The sequence below is a fragment of the Cygnus atratus genome, chromosome 4, assembly GCF_013377495.2.
Source record: "Cygnus atratus isolate AKBS03 ecotype Queensland, Australia chromosome 4, CAtr_DNAZoo_HiC_assembly, whole genome shotgun sequence".
Lineage (NCBI taxonomy): Eukaryota > Metazoa > Chordata > Aves > Anseriformes > Anatidae > Cygnus > Cygnus atratus.
In genome coordinates, this window is record NC_066365.1 from 76,118,413 (window position 1) to 76,136,168 (window position 17,756).

At 59.1% G+C, this 17,756-nt stretch overlaps 1 protein-coding gene across 1 annotated transcript; it reads right to left on the bottom strand.

Annotated features, from left to right (window-relative positions):
• Window positions 1–9,669: 9,669 nt before the first annotated feature.
• SPR (sepiapterin reductase) lies at window positions 9,670–12,221 on the bottom strand. The gene is made up of 3 exons (XM_035547134.2): window positions 11,846–12,221; window positions 10,848–11,138; window positions 9,670–10,735 (listed from the first exon to the last, which is right to left on the bottom strand). The coding sequence occupies exons 1-3, from the start codon at window positions 12,195–12,197 to the stop codon at window positions 10,545–10,547; spliced, it is 834 nt and encodes a 277-aa protein (XP_035403027.1). The 5' UTR covers window positions 12,198–12,221; the 3' UTR covers window positions 9,670–10,544.
• Window positions 12,222–17,756: the final 5,535 nt, after the last annotated feature.

Genomic DNA, 17,756 nt, shown 5'->3' on the forward strand with positions numbered 1-17,756 from the left:
GGTTTTGGGGTGGAAGCCTGCTCTCCCAGCTAGCACCCCACGGCACGGGTACCACTGGTGCTGTAGGGTGCTGCCCTTAGAAAAGCTTTGTCATGTATTGCAGGCTCAGCACTGCAGCAAAACGTTTCTCCCTGAGACAGACACCTCCATCGGGTCGCACCGCAGCGTGCGCCCCGCATCGTGCCCCAGTGACACCCCAACAGCCCCTGATGATGTTGAAGGCACCACCCCATGTGGGATTGCTCCACGGCAGGGCAAGGAAACTGCAGGGGAAGATGCGACGGCATCAGTGCACTGCTCGGATGGTGGGACAGACCCCAAAACCCCGCGGGGACCGTGCTGTGTTGTCGCAGTGGAGATCTGCAGACTTGGCTCCCGCTCACCTCCCCAACATAATGTTAAATGGCTTCAAGACGGTTTATCAGCCACTTACATATGTTGCTTATAGACGCCAAACTTATTAACACAATAAAACTGCTGCTCAGAAGCCTTCCTGCTTATTTTGCTCATGGAGAGCGTCGGCATTGGGAGCACCTAGCCGCCTCGTACGGGGACACACGGGGTTGCCTTTAAATGGCACCGAGGAAAACAAATCCACGGAGCTCCCGTGGCCCCTTCTGAGCACCTCCAGGTCTCTGCAGCCTCAGCTCTGAGGGCAGGGAGTGGGCACGCAGCAAAGGGAGGGCACTGGGGAAATCCCAGTTTTCTGGGTGCGCCCTGGCTGCCATGGGGCTCCCCGAAAAAGCACAATGCTGCTCGCCCTTGTGCAGCCCTGCCGCGGGGGACGTGCCTCCAGGAGGAGCTGGTACCGTGGGTACTCGGTGCTGGTGAAGCACGGAGCACCAAACCAACGAGCCTGCCGCCCGCTTCCCTCTGGAAGTGGTCGGAGGGGCCCCCGGGTGATTCATGTGTTTATTTTCCCGGGTGCCATATGAGAGGCAACCCATTGTGTGTTTCCATACGAGGCGGCTAGGTGCTTCCAACACTGACATTCTCCATGAGAAAAATAGGCAGGAAGGCTTCTGAGCAGCAGTTTTATTGTGTTAATAAGTTTGGCGTCTATAAGCAACATATGTAAATGACTGATATACTGTCTTGATGCCATTTAACATTATGTTGCGGAGGTGAGCGGGAGCCAAGTCTGCAGCATTTCGACTAATATGCAAGGAGCTGCCAATTTTTTAAATTTTTTTTCTTTTTTTAAAAAAATTTAAACAAGTTAGCAATCTGCCCGCGCCAAAATAATGACTCGGACCCTTCCGTCTCCATCGCTGTTTCCTGGAAGATGGGTAAATATTGTGTTCATTCCTCCCTCCCGGCAGCTTGAGCCCCAGCACTGCGGTGCTGGGATGGAAACCCCGGGCTTTGAGGGATGCAGGGAACGAAATCGCTTGTGGGTTGACCCACGCATGGCTCAGGTGCTCTGTGGGATGTGGTTACGGAGTTCCCTGCATCAGGGCAGCTCCTGTGGGCACCCAGCTGCCCCAAATCCCCCTTGGGGCGAGCCCCGGGGAATGTCTCTTTCCAAGCAGGGGTGTCACCGTGGCTTTGCTGCCCTTCCAGACCCCAAAATCACGTCTGCAGCTCCTTTCCATCCTCCCCATCGCCACAAAAGGGGGCGAGGGGGCCGGCGAGGAAAGAGTGGAGCAGCTCCGTGAGGCTGCCAAGCGCAGCCCTGGCTGGCGGCAGTGGAGGTGCCAATGTCTCTGCGCTTCCCCCTTCCCCGGCGGGGGAAAAAAAAAAAAAAAGAGACAAGGGGAAAAAAAAAATGCAGTTAGTTTCTCCCTCTCGCAAGTAATTTTCAGTTAATTTATGTTGAATCAATGGTTCCTTGCAGTCATATGGATGGCAGGCTCCCAGCCATTATTAGTGTAAACAGATTTGTGAGCAGTATATTTAGCTGTTCCATATTGCTTTTAGGAAATGTGCGCATTTCAATGGTGTATACTCGCAGAGGGCCATACCCTGCCACTGCTCTGCAGGTGGGGACGGTGCTGTTCCGAGGTGCCCAGCGGCCGCCCGTGGTCACCCGGAGCCTCCTCTTCCCTGGGAGGAAGCCTCGAGCTGGCCTCTGGGTTGTGGTTGCCCTTCGAGGCAGCAGGGGCATGGGTTCCTGCACGCCCCATCTATATTTCATCTGCAAAAAATGGCGAAATTGGGTTATTGGTGGGGGGGGGGTGGGCTGACCTCGGCTGGGCTCAGCCCTGTGGGTTGGAGGATGGATCCAGCTCATGGGCGTGGTGGTGATGGAGTGTGGTCTGAGGGTCCGCCCGTGTGGGTGTCCCTTGGTTTGGGTGTCCCTTGGCGTGGGTGCCCCTTGTTGCGGCTGCCCGTCGTTGTTTTGGTGCTGTGGGGTGCCCCCTGCTCCCCAAAGCCCCATGAAATCTCCCCAGCCTACAAGTGGGACAAGCTGAGCTCCACTGGGGGCGAATCCCCAAGGGTCAGGTGCCCGGGGGGGTCCCGACCAGCTCCCCGTGGTGCTGGACCACACCAGGACCCACATGGCACCGGTGCCCAGCAAAACCACGGCCACGTCCCCGCCGTGCCGGGAGGGACCTGGGCCCCTTCCCCCTGCTGAGCAGCTGATAGAAGAGAAGTTGTTTTGATGCCGAATTCCAGAAAAGTGACAAATCTCCGGAGTTTTGGGCCAAGATGTAAAACACGCTAAAAAAGAAATCCCAGATTTATACCGAGTGGCGCTGGATGGGTGTAAAAACCGGAGTGAGCGCAGCCTGCGAGGAGCCCTCCAAGTCCCATGGGACGGATCCTGCTGCGCATCCTCCTGCGCCCAGCCACCACGGGGGGAGCCTCCCCTGGCGGTGGCAGGATCGGGCCCTTCCCCACCTCCCCACACCTCGCCCCAAGCGACCCAAATAGCCCAGCAGCCCCGCACCGTGCCCGGCCCGCACGTGCCGGGGAAGGAGGCAGGGAGCGTGGGCGCAAGACGCGAGGGCAGGATGCGTGCCCGGGGCTTTGCTATTTTAATTTTCCCTGCCGGCTTGCCCGCGTGCACAGCCAGAGCGAGCCCGAAATAGCAGGCGCGAGCGCGCTGGCACGGGCGCAGCGAGTGGAAGTGCTTTGGCAGCCGGGCTCGGCGCGGCAGCGGTGAAAGGATTTGGGCATCGCCTCTCCATGGCTACCCGGGCCCGGGAGAAGTATGCCGGGCTCGGGGGGAGGGTGCCGGCTCCTTTCACCGCGGAGAAAGCCGCGACATCAGGGCTCTGTTGTTGGATGTCACAATCTCCCTCCCCAGAGCGTGAAAAATCAATTAGGAAGAATTAGCGACATGGCGAAGCTGGAAGCGGGCGCTGCGCGGGGAGAATTGCAGGCGCCGTCCTGCACGCCGCCGCTGCGCTCGCCGGGGCAAAGCCGGCGGGGTGTCACCAGGACCAGCCTCTACAACCCCAAAACACACTGCCCAGGCACCCGGGGGTGCCCCATGGAGCGGGTGCCCCATGGCATCACGCCGCCCTGGTGCTCCCGGCCTCGGTTTCCCCATCTGAGCAATGGGCTGAGCATGGGGCCGCGCGGCACCGCAGCATCGGGGCCGTGCCTCTGGGACTGGAAGGGGTTCAGCGGGAGCGTAACCCGCTCCGTGCCGCCGCTTTCCTCTTCCCTCCTCTTTCTGTGTGTGTGTGTATATATATAAATAAGAAAAAAAAAAAATCCCAAACTCTGATTAAAATCCCTTTTTTTATTCACCTGCCCATCTTTCCTCTGTCTCCATCTCCCATTCTATCCAAACTCATAATTAATCGCTCAAGGCAAAAGTAATGAATGTTAATTGGCCATCTGTACAAAGACTAATTAAAATCTACCATGCTGGGGATTAAAACATACCTATAGCAACTGCCTGAATTGAGAATGAGACAGAGGAGAGATTGAGAAAACAGCTGAAAGGCTTGTGCAAAACGCAATCTTGCTTAGGTGTGAGATGAGTTGCAACTCGGAGATCTGAGATGCTTTATTATTAAAAAAAAAAAAAAAAAAGGGGGTGGGGAAGAAACTTCGCTGCTCGGAGCTGATCCCGGAGATATTTTAATGGGAATAAAGGCCTCGGGAGATTTCAAAGGCGGAGCGACACCCTTTGGACCCCAACATTTAGGGTTTCGTTTGGATGCGAACAATAGCCGCCCCTCTCCCCCCATCCGCAGCAGCTCACACGCCAGGAGAAAACGTTGCTGGCGTTTTCGGCTTTTTAGGGCTTCTGGGTTTGAAGAAACCTCGTTGGACACCGGGGAGCTGTGGGGATGCTCCAGCCCCACTCGGGACATGGGACCCACATCCCAAGCTTCGTGATGGGGAGCAAAAAAAGCCCCCCGGGAATTTTAAGAGCTTCAAATCCTCTGTGGGCATCACCACCCGGACAAACACCCTCTCCCCATCCCCGGGGCTGTGTAGGCAGTGTTGTGGGGTCTCCGCCATGACCCCACCCCAAAGCAGCATTAATAGGGTGACTGCGGAGCGTCGTGCCGCAGCCCTCGGCCGCCCGGCTCTGCTCCCGGCCCCTTCTTTGTGCTAAATCCTGCGCTTTTCAGGCCGGCCACCTCTTTGTTGCGATGCGGCTGGAGGGTCTGGGATTCAGTGGAATAGCGTGGCACAAATAACCCCGCACTAATTATTCGCACGTCGGCTCGACCCCGCTCGCCGCAGCCCCCGGTGCAGCATGTTACAGGGGAGCGGGGCTCTGGGGCCAGCTCCGAGCCTGGATCTGTCCCATTCGGTCCCCTCCAGCGCTGGTGACACGGCTGGAGGTGGCACGAGGTGGCCAGGAGGTGCCGGGGTCGCTCTGGGGGTGGGGGCACCCATGGGTGCTGGGTGGGCGATGAGAGAGGGGCAGGGAGGAAGGCTGGGCCCTCTCTTGGTACGGGCACGGGGCAGCTCCGGCATGTGCAAAATGCCATTTTTTTTAGTTTAAAAAATAAGAAAATTGTTATTCTCCAGCCCAGCTGCGGTGAGTTTGTGCCAGGAATCACCAGCAGGAATCACCGCCCTGCAGCTCCTCCAGCTCCCTCCTCCTGGGGACGGGGCTGTCCCTTTTCCCCCGGGGTCCCCAGGCACCCGCTCCCACACCCCGTGTGACCCAATTTTTCTCCCAGCTCCCACATCTGCCCCTTCTCCTTGCGGGAACATCTGACCTCATCCCCAGAAATGTCCGAGAGCTCCGGCACATCCTTCCCAGGGGCTGGCTTTTGGGGTGGCGGCGGGGATATAGGGGACAGGGGGGAGCTGATGAGCATCCCCCCGGTGTCGCCACGAGCCCCGCTCCCCTGTGCGCTGCGGGAAGCGCCCGGGCTCGGCTCTGCTCTTGTTTTCTCAGATTCGGCTGTGTTTACTCCCAACACGAGTGACCGCCGTGGCCCTATTACGGGAGCGGCTGACAGCTCGGCTGACAAGTGTGCTCGCGGCAGGAATGTGAATGCGGCTCCGCGCTCCCGGCCCCGCCGGCAGCTCTGCTGGGAAAGGGTTTTGGAGCAGGGGCGGGGGGCTTCAAAAGCCTGCCGGGGTTTGAACCCCCCCCCCCCCCCAAGCAGTGTGGGGACGGAGAAAGAGGATGGAAAGGGGTTGGGGAGCAGTGGGGTTGGGGTCTGGGCTGGCTGGTGTCATGGTCCCCATGTGTGGGGCACGAGGCTCAAAGATGCGCCCGGGTTGCATCGCGCACGGGCTGGCAGCAAACGGGACAAATCTGGTTTTGGGGTGGTGCGGAAAAATAGGCAAAAGCCTCCCGTTCCTGGCAGCCCTTCCCTATCAGGGTGGAGGGTGCTGTTGGGCCCGCGCTGCACCGCTGCGGCGCTGCGGTGAGTTTGGGGTGTGGGGGAGCACCGGGAGCGGTGCTGAAGCTGTGGGTCCGGTGCTGATCCCAGCTCAGCGCCAGCCCGACGAGCCCAGGTGCTCTGACCGTGCGGGATAAAGACGGTTTAATTAATCACAGATCATTTCTGCAATGTCCCCCCATTAACCTCCATCGCAGACTAAATACTAACTCATTAAAGGCACTTGGGGCTCGCAGGAACAGGACAGTTTACCAGCGAACCCGCTGCTCTTTGGCTCTAAACCGGGTTAATCTGTCATCCCTCCTTGCCTAACCAAGGGGTCCCTCGTTACACATTAAAGGGCTGCTCTGGGGGGGGGGCACAGCCGGCCTGGAGCTGCTCCTGCTCCTCGCTTGGTGCTAAGGCCACCAAAAGCAGGGGGCAGCACGGGGGGGACATGAATAAAAGCGGGATGGGGACCTGGCCACGGGTCGGCCTTGCTGCGGCTCACGCTGAGCCTGCCTTCGGAGGAGGGTTGCCCCGAATCCTCCGAGCCAACATCCCGCAGGGGTTTGGGAAGGATCAGAGGGGCTTTGTGGCACTGTCAGGTGTTTTTGGTGCGGTGTGGTGTGAAGGACTTGCTGGAGAGAGGCTGCCAGCTCAGCAGGAAGGTGGTTGTTGTTGTAACCCCCTCGGGCTCGGTGAACATCCCCAAAATCCCAGGAACGGCCCCGAGGAGCCCCTGCGGAGCTCCGGAGGAGAGGCAGGGGGCTCCGGGCCAGGGGACTGCCTGCCTGGGGGGCATCCCCCCAGTAACTGCACACCCTCTGTGGGGTCTGGGGGGGGGGGGGGGAAACGTGGGCACTGCCAGGCCCTTTTCCCCCCGGGAGCACCTCGCCGAGGAGCAGCTCCTTTACCTTTGGCCCCGTGGCCAGAGGCGGCTGCGTGTCTGCGAGCGGGCACTCGGCGTCCCCCCGGAAAGGGCCGTGCTCAGCAGTTCTGCCCAGCAGCCGGGACAATGAAGGACTTCTCCCCTCCGCTGAGAAACCTTTAATAAGGGGCAGAGGGACCTGGCTGCAGCCTCTCGACCCGCTGAGCCGGGGGCAGCCCGGGTCAGCGGGAGGGCTCGGGGAGGTGGCGGGGTGCGCTCCCTTTTTTAATTTGGGAGGCTTTGCGGAGCGGCGGCGGGGCTTTGCGGGGGATTTAGCGGGCTTGCCCTCACCCTGTGTGCCAGGGACCCGGTGACACGCATGGAAACAAAACCCCAGCGGTGACTTTGGCTCCTTTCATAACCCAGTTCCCCGTATTTCACCCCCTGCCACCGGCACAAAGGCGGCAGTGTCTGCTGGCACGGGAGGGGGCTGGGACCCGGGGCAGGTCACCGGTGCACGCTCCCCTTTTCCTGGCCCAAAGTGCCATCGAGACCATCTCAGGGGCTTTCTGTAATGCCTTAATTCGGGTCTCACAGCAGGAGGTGTCTGCTCCAGCCTCGTCCCCGCTGTTTGCCAGGGCTCCCTCCTGCACCGCATCGCCCCTGGTGAACATCCAACCCAGAGAAGAAAAGCTCTGCAGCAGGAAAGGGCCTGGCGCTGCTGGCTGCTGTGCCCCCAGCAGCAGGCTGATTTATTTCGTGTTAAATAAGCTCAGAGGAACCAAAAGGGATGGGGCTCTCCCATGGGAGCCCCTGCAGCCACGTACCAGAGCCCTGGGGACAGGGACAGTGGGGCTCAAGGGCCCTCCCTGGGGCTGCCACCACCCCAGCGCCTTGCTCTGGGGATGGTATGGGAAGGGAAAAGCAGAGGGAAAAGGAAATAAAATAGGAAAGGAAGGGGTAAAATGGCCTGAGCAGTGCCTCGCTGCACCAGGCAGTGCGGGAGGCAGAGCTGCTGGAGGGACCCCGGTGCTAGGCAGGGTCTGGGGCTCAACACCTGCACATCGTCACCTCTGGGCGAACAGGCCCACGGCTCCTTTCTGGGCTGGTGGCTCGGGGCCGAAACCCTCCGACAAGCCCTGGCTGCCAGCAGCAGACCAGTTAGAGCAACCCACGTCACTGGCAGCTGGGCTGGGAAGGGGCTGTGGCCCCCTCTTCTCCTCGCTCCCCAAACCCAGAGGAGAAATGGGGGGGGGGGGTCACAAAGCTGCACCGCCGCCGTGCTCGTCCATGGGAGAGCACCCCCAGGTGCTGGGGCTCCCTGGAGGGCCGGGCAGGTTTTCCCTGTGGGCTCTGCTTTGCTGGGTGAGCAAACCTTTACCTGGTAAATTGGATTCACCAGATTTACCTGGGAAATCGGCAGAGCCGGAAACTTCTTTTTTTTTTCCTCTCCTGAGTGAGATTCTGGCGAGGTCCCATGGCTCCGGGACCCACAGTGGTTGGAGCGAGGCTGTTGTGCTTAACCATGGGGGGGTCAGGAGGGGAGGCTCAGCTTCACATCCCAACCCATCCCCTCCAAGCCCGCTGCTCCTCCAGGCCCTGAGCCCTGAGGGGATGAAGCTGGGGCTCCCCACAGCCCCCCTGCAGCTGCCTCACCCCTGGGCCCGTGGCTGCGCCGGTCCCTGCCCGTTACCCGGTCTCGGTACGCCCTCAGCTGGTCACAGAAAATGATTAAAAAAATAATAATAAAAGGGAGAACAATATTTCCTATCATTTTGCCTTCGCACCTTGCGGCACCCATGGGTGCAGGGACGCCGGCCGGGGATGCTCTGAGAGCACCGCTGGCATCGCAGGCACCGCACGTCCCCGGGGGCTGCGGGGCGGTGCTGAGCACCCGAGCACACATTTAGTAGGTCCGAGGGGATGGAAACGGGGACATCTGGTCCGAGGGGATGGGATGGGGAGAGCTGGGGACATCTGGTCCCATCCTGGGACAGCGTGTCCGCGCCCGGTGCCGCAGCGCAGATGGACACCGGCACACTCAGCACTTGGGAAGGAGAGGCTTGGGCAGCACCCGGGGACACAGCCCCTAGCTTATTTGCACTAGTTTAAACACCCGCATTTAGGCAAATGTCTAAAATCCAGGTAAAAAAGCTAAAAACTTCTCGTGAGGGCTCTGATTTTAAATGGCCTCTGTGGTACCACAGCCCCCCACGTAGATGCTGTAAGGCGCCGCACAGATTTGCTGCTGGAGGGTGGTCAGGCCCCAACCCGCTAGGCACAACCCCAAAATAATCCTCCCCTTCGGGGCCCCTCACTTTTACTGCATCTCACCCCAAAGAGCCCACCGGCACCCCCCAGCCCCTTCCCACCCGGCTCCTACCAAGCTGTCCCCCAGCACCCTCCCTGCTCCGCCAGCAACGTGGGGCTCCTTCCACCTCCTCTGGGGGAATCTCCCTCCTCCCCCAGCCCAGAACCTGTAAGAGCAGGATTTGGGATACCCAGCCGTGGTCGCTGGTGCTACTCATTGCAGAGAAGCAGATCCCAAAAGGACCCCATCGCTGCCCATGAGCTGGCTGGGACAGGGCCCACCCGGCTGCAGGGTGAGGGGTGATTTTTTAGCCCTCCGTGAAAGGAGGCGAGCCCAGGACCCACTGACCCCCGACAGGACAGCAGCAGGTCCTTCCGGGCTTCCCAAAAATGTGCAGCAGCATCAGGCACCAAACCCAGAACAAGTATAGGAAGCAGAGGGATTTCTGCTAATAATGAGCTTCACAGGCACAGAGTGAAGAGGAAACCAAGAGGCAGATGAGCTCTGGAGAAGGCTTTTTAGAGCTTGATGGAATTAAGTGAACGTGGAGTTAATGGAAAAGGCTTTTTTGATGGAATTAAGTGACCACGGAGTTAAGGAAATCACCTGGAGGTGGCAGAGCGGGACCCCGAGGGACACGCGTGGTGCCTTGCTGGATGACGACCATTACCTGAGCCAGGCTCCCCGCTGCCACCCACCCCAGAGCGCACCCCTTCTGAACATATAACAGAAGATCCAGACCAGACAGGAAACTTTTAATGATTGTAGATGCAGGTAGACAGAAAAATAACATTGGAATGCAGGGCTGCAAGAACAGGGTGGCAGAAGGTTGCTGTCACGGAGCTGGGAGGGACACTGGGTGTTTCTGGGGCAGGCAGGGGGTGCCAGCCTCGCCGGCAGCGCTGTGCTTGTCCCGCCTCTGTCACTACAAGGGGTGGGCTTACAGCTTATGGAACCTGATGGAAAAACGAGGATAAAAGCCCACAAATAACTAAAAGAACAACCCAGGACAGGCTCAAGCCCCAGCCCCAGGCCTGGACCCGTTCAAACAGGAGCAGGGCACAAACTCGGGGCAGTGATCAAACCCTCGCCCAGGGCTGTGCTTGTGCCCAGGTTGGTGCAGCCGGAGCCCCGGGCAGGCACCCCGGTGTTCGCATCTCCCGCGCAGGCAGCTCCCTCTCCTGGCAGCTCCCTGCCTGCAAGCAGCACCGGGAGAGGCTCGGCTCTGCTCCCAAACCCTCCGGGCTGTGCAGAGAGCCCCCGAGCTGCAGGAGGGTCTCTGGTGAGATAGGGAAGTCAGGGGGTGACAGCCATCTCCTCTGCCCTGCCACAGCTCTTCTGGGCTTTGGTGACGTGCTCAGATGCTGAGCACACAGCTCCTGCAGGGCAAGGGGATGGCTTGGGGAGCTCCTCCAGACCTTCTGGGGGCTCCTTCCCCTCCGAGCTGCCCTCACGCACCCCGTTATCTCCCCGGCTCGCACACGTGCCTGCACAGGAGAGCTCTAAGCCCCCGTGCCCGTTCCTTCGGAAAAGCCCCGACTCAAGGGGCAGCTCGGCTGACAGAAGTAAGAAAGCAAAGCACGCAGACGAGGGGCCAGGTGAGAGCAGCTCAGACGTCGTAGAAGTCCACGTGGGCGCCGGAGCTGAAGGCGTCCTCCTCCAGGAGCTTCAGGAGCTTCTGGGCCGACACGGAGCAGTCTATGAGCTGCCCGCTCTCCTGCAGGCTCTGGAAATGCCGCCGCATCTCGGGGTCTCCGGTCTTCGTGCGGGCCAAGAGCTGCATGTCCGTGTCCAGAGGACCTGGGTAAATAAAGCAGAAGAAATCACAAACTCTGGTGCCCGCTCTCCTTCTGCACCTGGAGGAATATTTCCTCTTATAAAGCCAGCAGCAATTAATGAGCCCCCTGCTCACCCGGGGCGTAGTTGAGCACGCGGACGTCGGGCTCCTCCAGCGCCAGCACCTGGAACATCATGTCCCGGGCAGCCTTCCCGCCGCAGTACAGCGCCCAGTTCTTGAAGGGCTTCAGGGCGCAGAGGGAGGAGATGTTCACCACCGTCCTGCTCGAGCCGGGGCGCTTCCCGAAGGCCTGCAGGGCGGCGGTGGTGAGGCAAAGCGCCGAGGTGACGTTGAAGGCGAAGTAGGTGTTGATTTCATCCGGGTCGGTGAGGTCGAGGAAGGATTTGGAGATGTCTCCCAGGGAGCCTTGGAACAAAGGACAAGTGAGGCTGGGGTAGTTAAATATGGGTCAAACAACATCCACATCTGCACCCACATTTCCACAAGCAACCCCCCAACGCGGACAAGCATCAGGCAGCTTTGCTGGTCCAAGCTCTCCTGCCTAGATCAGGATCTCCTGGCAGAGCGAGGAGCTCGGCACGGCTCTGCTCAGGGTTTTGGGTCACCCCGAGCCAGCAGCGCCCACGGGCGGCACCACGGGACAAGGACCTGCCCTGGCTGAACAAACAGCTCCCAACCTTCGGCCTCAAGCGCAATGTCCCACGGGGCACCACGCGCTCTGCGCCGGTTTGATCTTCCTGAACCAAGGCAGGGGAATACCTGAGGTCCTACCCCCCAGTGCCGTTACCTACTGAATGGTTGGCCTTATCACAGCAGTAACGGGGAAAAAGCAGCCCTAAAGCCAGCAGACTTTGGCCCTAAAGCCAAAAAAACCTGCACAGACGGCAGGGCCGGAAGATTTTCTGGAGGACAGAGGTTGGGGAGCGGGGCCGGAGGAGAGTGGGGGGCTGCAGGAGCCTCGGCAGCAGCAGAGCACGGAGCTCCTGTGCCACATCCCGGCAAGAAGCGGTCCCGGCGCTGCTGCCCCAGCTCCCCGGCCCCGTTCACAACAAGCCCCCGGCAATCCCCCCGCGCCCACCCCCGCCGTTAGGGACCCCGAGGCCGGGAGTTACCGGCGTTGTTGACGACGAGCAGGGGGCCGGGCGGCGCCGAAGGCAGCAGCTCCCGCAGGGCCTCCTCCGCCTTCCGCAGCCCCTGCTGGGAGCTCAGCTCGGCGGCCACGCACTCCACCCGCAGCCCGGGGGCGGCGGCGCCCCGCAGCTCGGCCGCCAGCTGGGCCAGCGGCGCCTCGGAGCGGGCCAGCAGCACCAGCAGCGAGCCCCGGCCCAGCCGCGGGGCCAGCAGCCGCGCCAGGCTGCGCCCGAAGCCCCGCGAGGCGCCCGTCAGCACGCAGGAGGCCGGGGGCCAGCGCTGCGGCCCCGCTCCCGGCCCCGCTCCCGGCCCCGCTCCCGGGCCCGGCTCCATCGCGGCGCGCCACGGCGGGGGGCGTGGCTTAGCGCCCCCGTAACGTCACGCGCCCCATTCATGCCCCCGTGACGTCACGCGCCCCATTCATGCCCCCGCAATGGCCGCTCCTCCCGCGCCAGCTCCCATTGGCTGCCGCCGCCCCCGCCCGCGGCCCGGTGGGCGGGGCCAGGGCTCGACTCTACTCCCGCCGCGCCCCGGCCCCGCGGGGCTTCTCCAGCGCATTTTGGCCCCAAATCGGGGTTTTGGCCCCATAACAGTTTTTTTTTTTTTTTTTTTCCCACGATATATTTTTTTTTCCCACGATATATTTTTTTTTCCCACGATATATTTTTTTTTCCCACGATATATTTTTTTCCCGATATATTTTTTTTCCTGATATCATTTTTTTCCTGATATATTTATTTCTCCCCCGATATAATTTTTTCCCCCGATATAATTATTTCCCACAAATGTAGTCTTTTTTCACCCAATATCAAATTTTTCCCCCTACATAATTTTATTTTTCCTCGATATCATTTTTTTTCCCGATATATATATATATATTTTGCCCGATATCATGTTTGTTTCCCGACATAGTTTTTTTTTTTCCCAATGTATTTTTTCCCGTGATATACTTTTTTTTTCCCAATATTTGCTTGTTGTTTTTTTTTTTCACTGATACAGCTTTTTTCCCCCCCCCCATTTGACTTTTTTTTTCCCTCTAACTTTTTATTTTTTATTTTCCAGTGCAGCTGTTGTGCCTGTTACCCTGATCCAGACCTTCCACACCCAGCGCTGCCGCTCCATGCGCTGCTGTCCTCTTGGCCTCTGTACACCTTCGTGCTTGCTGTTCAACAGTGTGCCATTAAGAGGGGTTGGTTCTTTGCAAATCCAGTGTTGGCTCTGTCAGAGAGCCCTGGGCACACTGGGATGAGCCCAGCATCACCCCCTGAGCTGCCGCAGGGCCTGGGGCACCTCTGCTGCGAGGAGAGGCCGGGAGAGCCGGGGCTGCTCGGCCTGGGGACGAGGAGGGCAGGGGGATCCCGTCCGTGTCCGCCAGGCCCCGCAGGGAGGTGCGGAGAGGCCGGAGCCAGGCTCTGCCCAGCGGTGCCCAGGGCCAGGCCCAGAGGCCGCGGGCCCAGCCCGGAGCCCCGGCGGCTCCCCCTGCCCCTCAGGCAGCACTGCTGGGCCGGGCGGGTGCCGGAGCCCTGGCACAGGCTGCCCAGAGCTTGGGGGGCTCCTCCTGGGGGAGCTTCAGCAGCCGCCGGGACGTGGGGCTGGGCACCCTGCTGGGGGAGCCCTGCTGGGGGCTAGTGGGCCCTGCCCACCTCAGCCACGCCAGGATCCTGGGATTAGGTGGCAAAAGTGTGGCCCGATCCCCGAGAGTCCTAAAGCCCTTCGTAAATAAATATTTTAGTGTGTGAAGGTACAGCCAACTTTCCAAGAGGGCTGTTGGAAGTGGGGCCCAGTGGGTGAGGAGCTAGTTGGTGGCTGGGCCTGGTCTCACAGCTCTCACATCCTGAGGACAGATGGTCCCCGCGGTGCGTGAGCAGGTAACGAAGCGGAGTTTTGCTCCATTAAGCAGTCACAGCTGCTGCTGAAACCCTCGCGCCTTCTAATAAAGCATTAAAAATTCATGGCGTGGCAAAAGCCCAAGAGTGATATTTGTTTTGCTAAAGCAAATCTTACACATTCAGCAAAATTAAGATCATCAGCAAGAAATAAGACAGTAAATGCGTATCTTTTTCACGAGCAGCTTCTTGATGGCAGAACTTGCCTTCGTGGTTGCCAGTTCCCCCTTCCCGCCTGGCAGCGCCGATGCCCTGCACCCATCACATTTCTCGCCCCCAATTCCCAGGGCCAGCTGGAAATGACCAACGTTTTAGTGGACTTTTCTTCCAGCGGTTCACTTCTCCCATCTGAGCTGTTACCAGCCCCCAACGAAGGGTGTAGAAGTGGGGGTGAGGGTTTGGGAAGCCGGCAGAGGCTGCCCGCGTTAATGTGCACTAAAACCAAGAAATCAGAGAGAGGAAGGAAACTGCTGACCTAGCCCGAGCTGCAACTGGATGGCAGAGCTGCGGAGGAGTTCCAGACCCGTGGGGTGCCTCCTGATCTTTGGTTCTCTCCCTTGTGCTCCCTGGTGGACGAACTGGCTCGTGCCAAGGACGTCCTTTGCGCTGCGCAAATTTAGGCAGACGGAAGGCGATGCGATGTGTCTCGGTGGCTCTTTGACACCGCGGTCCGAGCAAAATGACTTCCCGTGCTCTGGGAGCTGCTCTGGCACGGCTGACCTGTGAAAGCCCGAAACCTGCCGATGTGCTCGAGCCCTGGGGACGTCCTGCTGCCGCCGCTCTGCCAGCCGCATCACTTACCGAGCGAGACGCCGCGTGGTGCTGGAGCGGGTGTCTGTCTCCACCCTGGGCGGGTGGATGTGGTGCCTGGGACTTCTCTCCTGCTTCATCAGCACCGATAGCTTCCCTCCTTTAGCTGCTGCACGCATATTTTCCTTGTGTTGCAGCAAAATCCCATCCCCAGCACTGACGGGGCACTTGTGCCTGGGTCTGATCGCCCGTGCGGGAAGGCCTGGGGGCACTCAGCATTCCCTGGTCCGGACAACCAAATCCCACCTGACGTGAGAGCTGGGAATTTAGCTGTGCCCTTTAGTCCTGCAGAACCTCCTCAAATCACTTCTCTTTCCTTTCCCTAGATTTCTTTTTAATTCGGTCCATTTGGGGGTTGGCTGAACATCATGTTATGCTGTGAAGGGCGTCTTTTGCCCTCAGGTGGGCAGCTTGTGGGGCGAAGTCCAGAGCACGGAGAGGAAAAGAGGAGAACCGGACCCATCAGCAAGGTCAGATTTATTACCCGCACCTCTAGGTGGTGTCCAGGATGAATTCCTCTGTCGTGGGGTGGATGCTGCACTGCAGAGACCCCTCGTTAGCAGCGTGGTGAGGGCGATGGCTGAGCGTGACACGAGCAGCTCGGGGCACACAGTGGCACAGCAAAAACTCCATTTCCTGGCATTTCTGTGGTCATACACCAGCTGCTCCCTGGCTCCCACGACAGCAGCTTGCTTTTTCTGCTGGATTTCAATGTGACACAATCACGCTGACAGTGCCTATTCCACTTTTCCTGGCGAATACTCACCCCTAAGCATCACTCAGCAATTTCAGGGCCTGCTGCAGTCTCAGTTTTTTGTGGTCAGGGACAAGGAGGCACCAGCTCTCTTTTCTTATCCTTCCTCCAAACACCTTGATGTGCTGGTGCCAGAGCCCTGAGGGATGAAAGGCGAGGGGGGTGCTGCAGGGGTAGGGAGCCTCGCATCGGGAGATCTGGACTAGGGGCTAAATCCTAAAAATCCCAAATCAAATTAAATACCAAATTAAATTCCCAAATCATTCTTTTTTATTTTATTTTTTTTTTTTGTTTCTGATTTTTCCTGGCTGCCTTTTTATCTCTGTGGTTTTTTTTTTTGCAACTTGCTAGTTCCTCTCCTCACCCACTACCCAAACCTAGCTGTAGGTCTGCAGGGACAATTCACAAACAGAGACTTTCCCCATGGAGGGAGGACTCTAGAAATGGCGGCTGCTGTCTGAGCAGAGGAGCACTCCAAAAATTAAATTAATACTGGAGAAGGGCAAGGAGCAGAACACAGTTTTAGTGCGGTCACTGGAAGCCAGCGCCTTTTGGTTGGACTGCTCTGCAGCGCTGGTTTCAAGGAGTGGAAAACTGCAAGAGAACGTGTTTTAAAACATAAATGATTGCTGTCAGCCGGGGATTTGACAAGTACGTAAAGAAACGTGATATAAAAGCATCTAATGCATGAAATAAGGAAGAGCAGGAGGGGCTGTACGCTGCAGAGGGGTCAGTGTCAGATGGGTGCAAGGCGCTGCCCTGCTGTGGGGACATCTGAGTCCAAGCAGCGCCGGGTGAGTGGCATGGTGGGGTGCAGTGGGTGCAGGTGGTCCAGGGAGGCTTTTGGGGCTTTTTGCCCTGAGGAACACGAGCATCACCTCACCCCTGTGAGCACGTAGATGCGGGAGGACAAGCAGAGTGATGCAGGAAGGTTGCAAGGAGCAGGATCAGCTCTGGTTGCGCACCTCTGCTGGCTGCAGGGACGCATCCAGGACAGATGGAGGCTGGGTGCAGGATTTACAGAACCCCGCGGCCCACAAAATCACCCACGTTCACCAGCCTTTGGGCTTCCCTTGCAGCTCGGGGTGCAGTCGAGGGACACAACGCTAGGTGTCAGCGGCATTTCCAGGCTGGGGCTGCCGGAGGGGAGCGGGGCGAAGGACAGGAGGTGGCTGGGGCAGCAGGGAGCTGCTGGGGGTGGAAGCACGGCCGTGCTGCTCGAGGTGGCTCCTGGTGTCTTATCAGAATTGCCCAGACTGTCCGGTGTTTGAAGTTACGCCTATAGGATTTGTCCCGAGAAGCTGCCCGAGCTGCTCCGCCGTCGCAGCACGGATCCTGTTGGCACTGGGATATTGCGTGCGTGTGCGTCCGCAGTGCTCTGGGCAGCTTCTGCGGGGTGTAACAGGGCTCGGGCAAGGCAGGAGAGGCCCTGGGAGGGAAACCCACCCGGAGGGAAACCCACCCCGTGAACGCCGGAGCTGGCCCCGCGAGCGGCTGCCGCCGTGCCACTGCCAGGGCTAAACCCGTGCTGGAGAGGAAGCGCGAAATTCCCCTCCAGCAAAGGGCTTTGAACAATAGCTTTCAGGAGGAGCCCTGGGTATTTCTGCCCGTCGTTACCACCCAAGAAGGGCAGGGCTGCGAGTCACACAAGGTGGCCCTGGCTGCAGCCGTCATTTCATAGAACATTTCCATGGCTACCCGCAGCCCGCGCGGCCGGGGCGGCTGGAAGGGAGGGCTGTGGTTTCGCTCCTGAGCTCTGCTGCTTGTTCTGGTAGCCCAGAGGCCCCCAGGCTGGGGGATCCCGTGGTGTTCACGCAGGCCCTGCTCAGCAGCCGGCTCTGTGAGCTCCGAAGGGGGCTCAGAGCTACAGAGCCGCCCTGAGCCGCAGGTGGGGCTCTGCCCCCTCTCCCTCTGAGTCCTGGCTGGATGAAGCCATCCCATGCTGAGCTGGTGGATTTTGGCAGGAGTTTAGGAATCCCAGTGCGGCTTGCCGAGAGGTTTTCGCCCCAGCATTGCCACCGGAGATCCCCGTCCCTGTCTTTAACTAAATCAGAAGGTCAGTTTCGAAAAACTGTCCACAACTTTTGAAAGCCAGAGCTCAGTTCGGACTCCAAGGCTGAAGTCCACCTTGCCACTGTTTCAATCTCTCCATTCTATTAATTTCCCGTATTCAGAAGGAAAGGTATGACAAAATGCATGAGAAAGCAGGAATCCGGATTAGAGGCACCAAGTCCCAAGCAGGGGCTTGGGGAACAGCATTGCAATATCAGAGAGGCTTAAAAATTTATTTCAGTGTTGGCAGGTCTTGATGTGAAGCAGAACAGGACTTGAAGCACAGCGAGAGCGGTGGCTGGAAGACTGGGATTTATCCCCTATAAATACTCTCTGGAAAACTGAATTATCTTGGGGTCACCGATACGTGCAGACAGACACGGACGGGGA

Coding starts and splice junctions, on each gene's coding strand:
- SPR (XM_035547134.2), bottom strand. CDS start 12,197: ATGGAGCCGGGCCCGGGAGCGGGGCCGGGAGCGGGGCCGGGAGCGGGG. Junction 11,139..11,845: donor GCTCGTCGTCAACAACGCCG/GTAACTCCCGGC, acceptor CTTTGTTCCAAG/GCTCCCTGGGAGACATCTCC. Junction 10,736..10,847: donor CGTGCTCAACTACGCCCCGG/GTGAGCAGGGGG, acceptor TTATTTACCCAG/GTCCTCTGGACACGGACATG.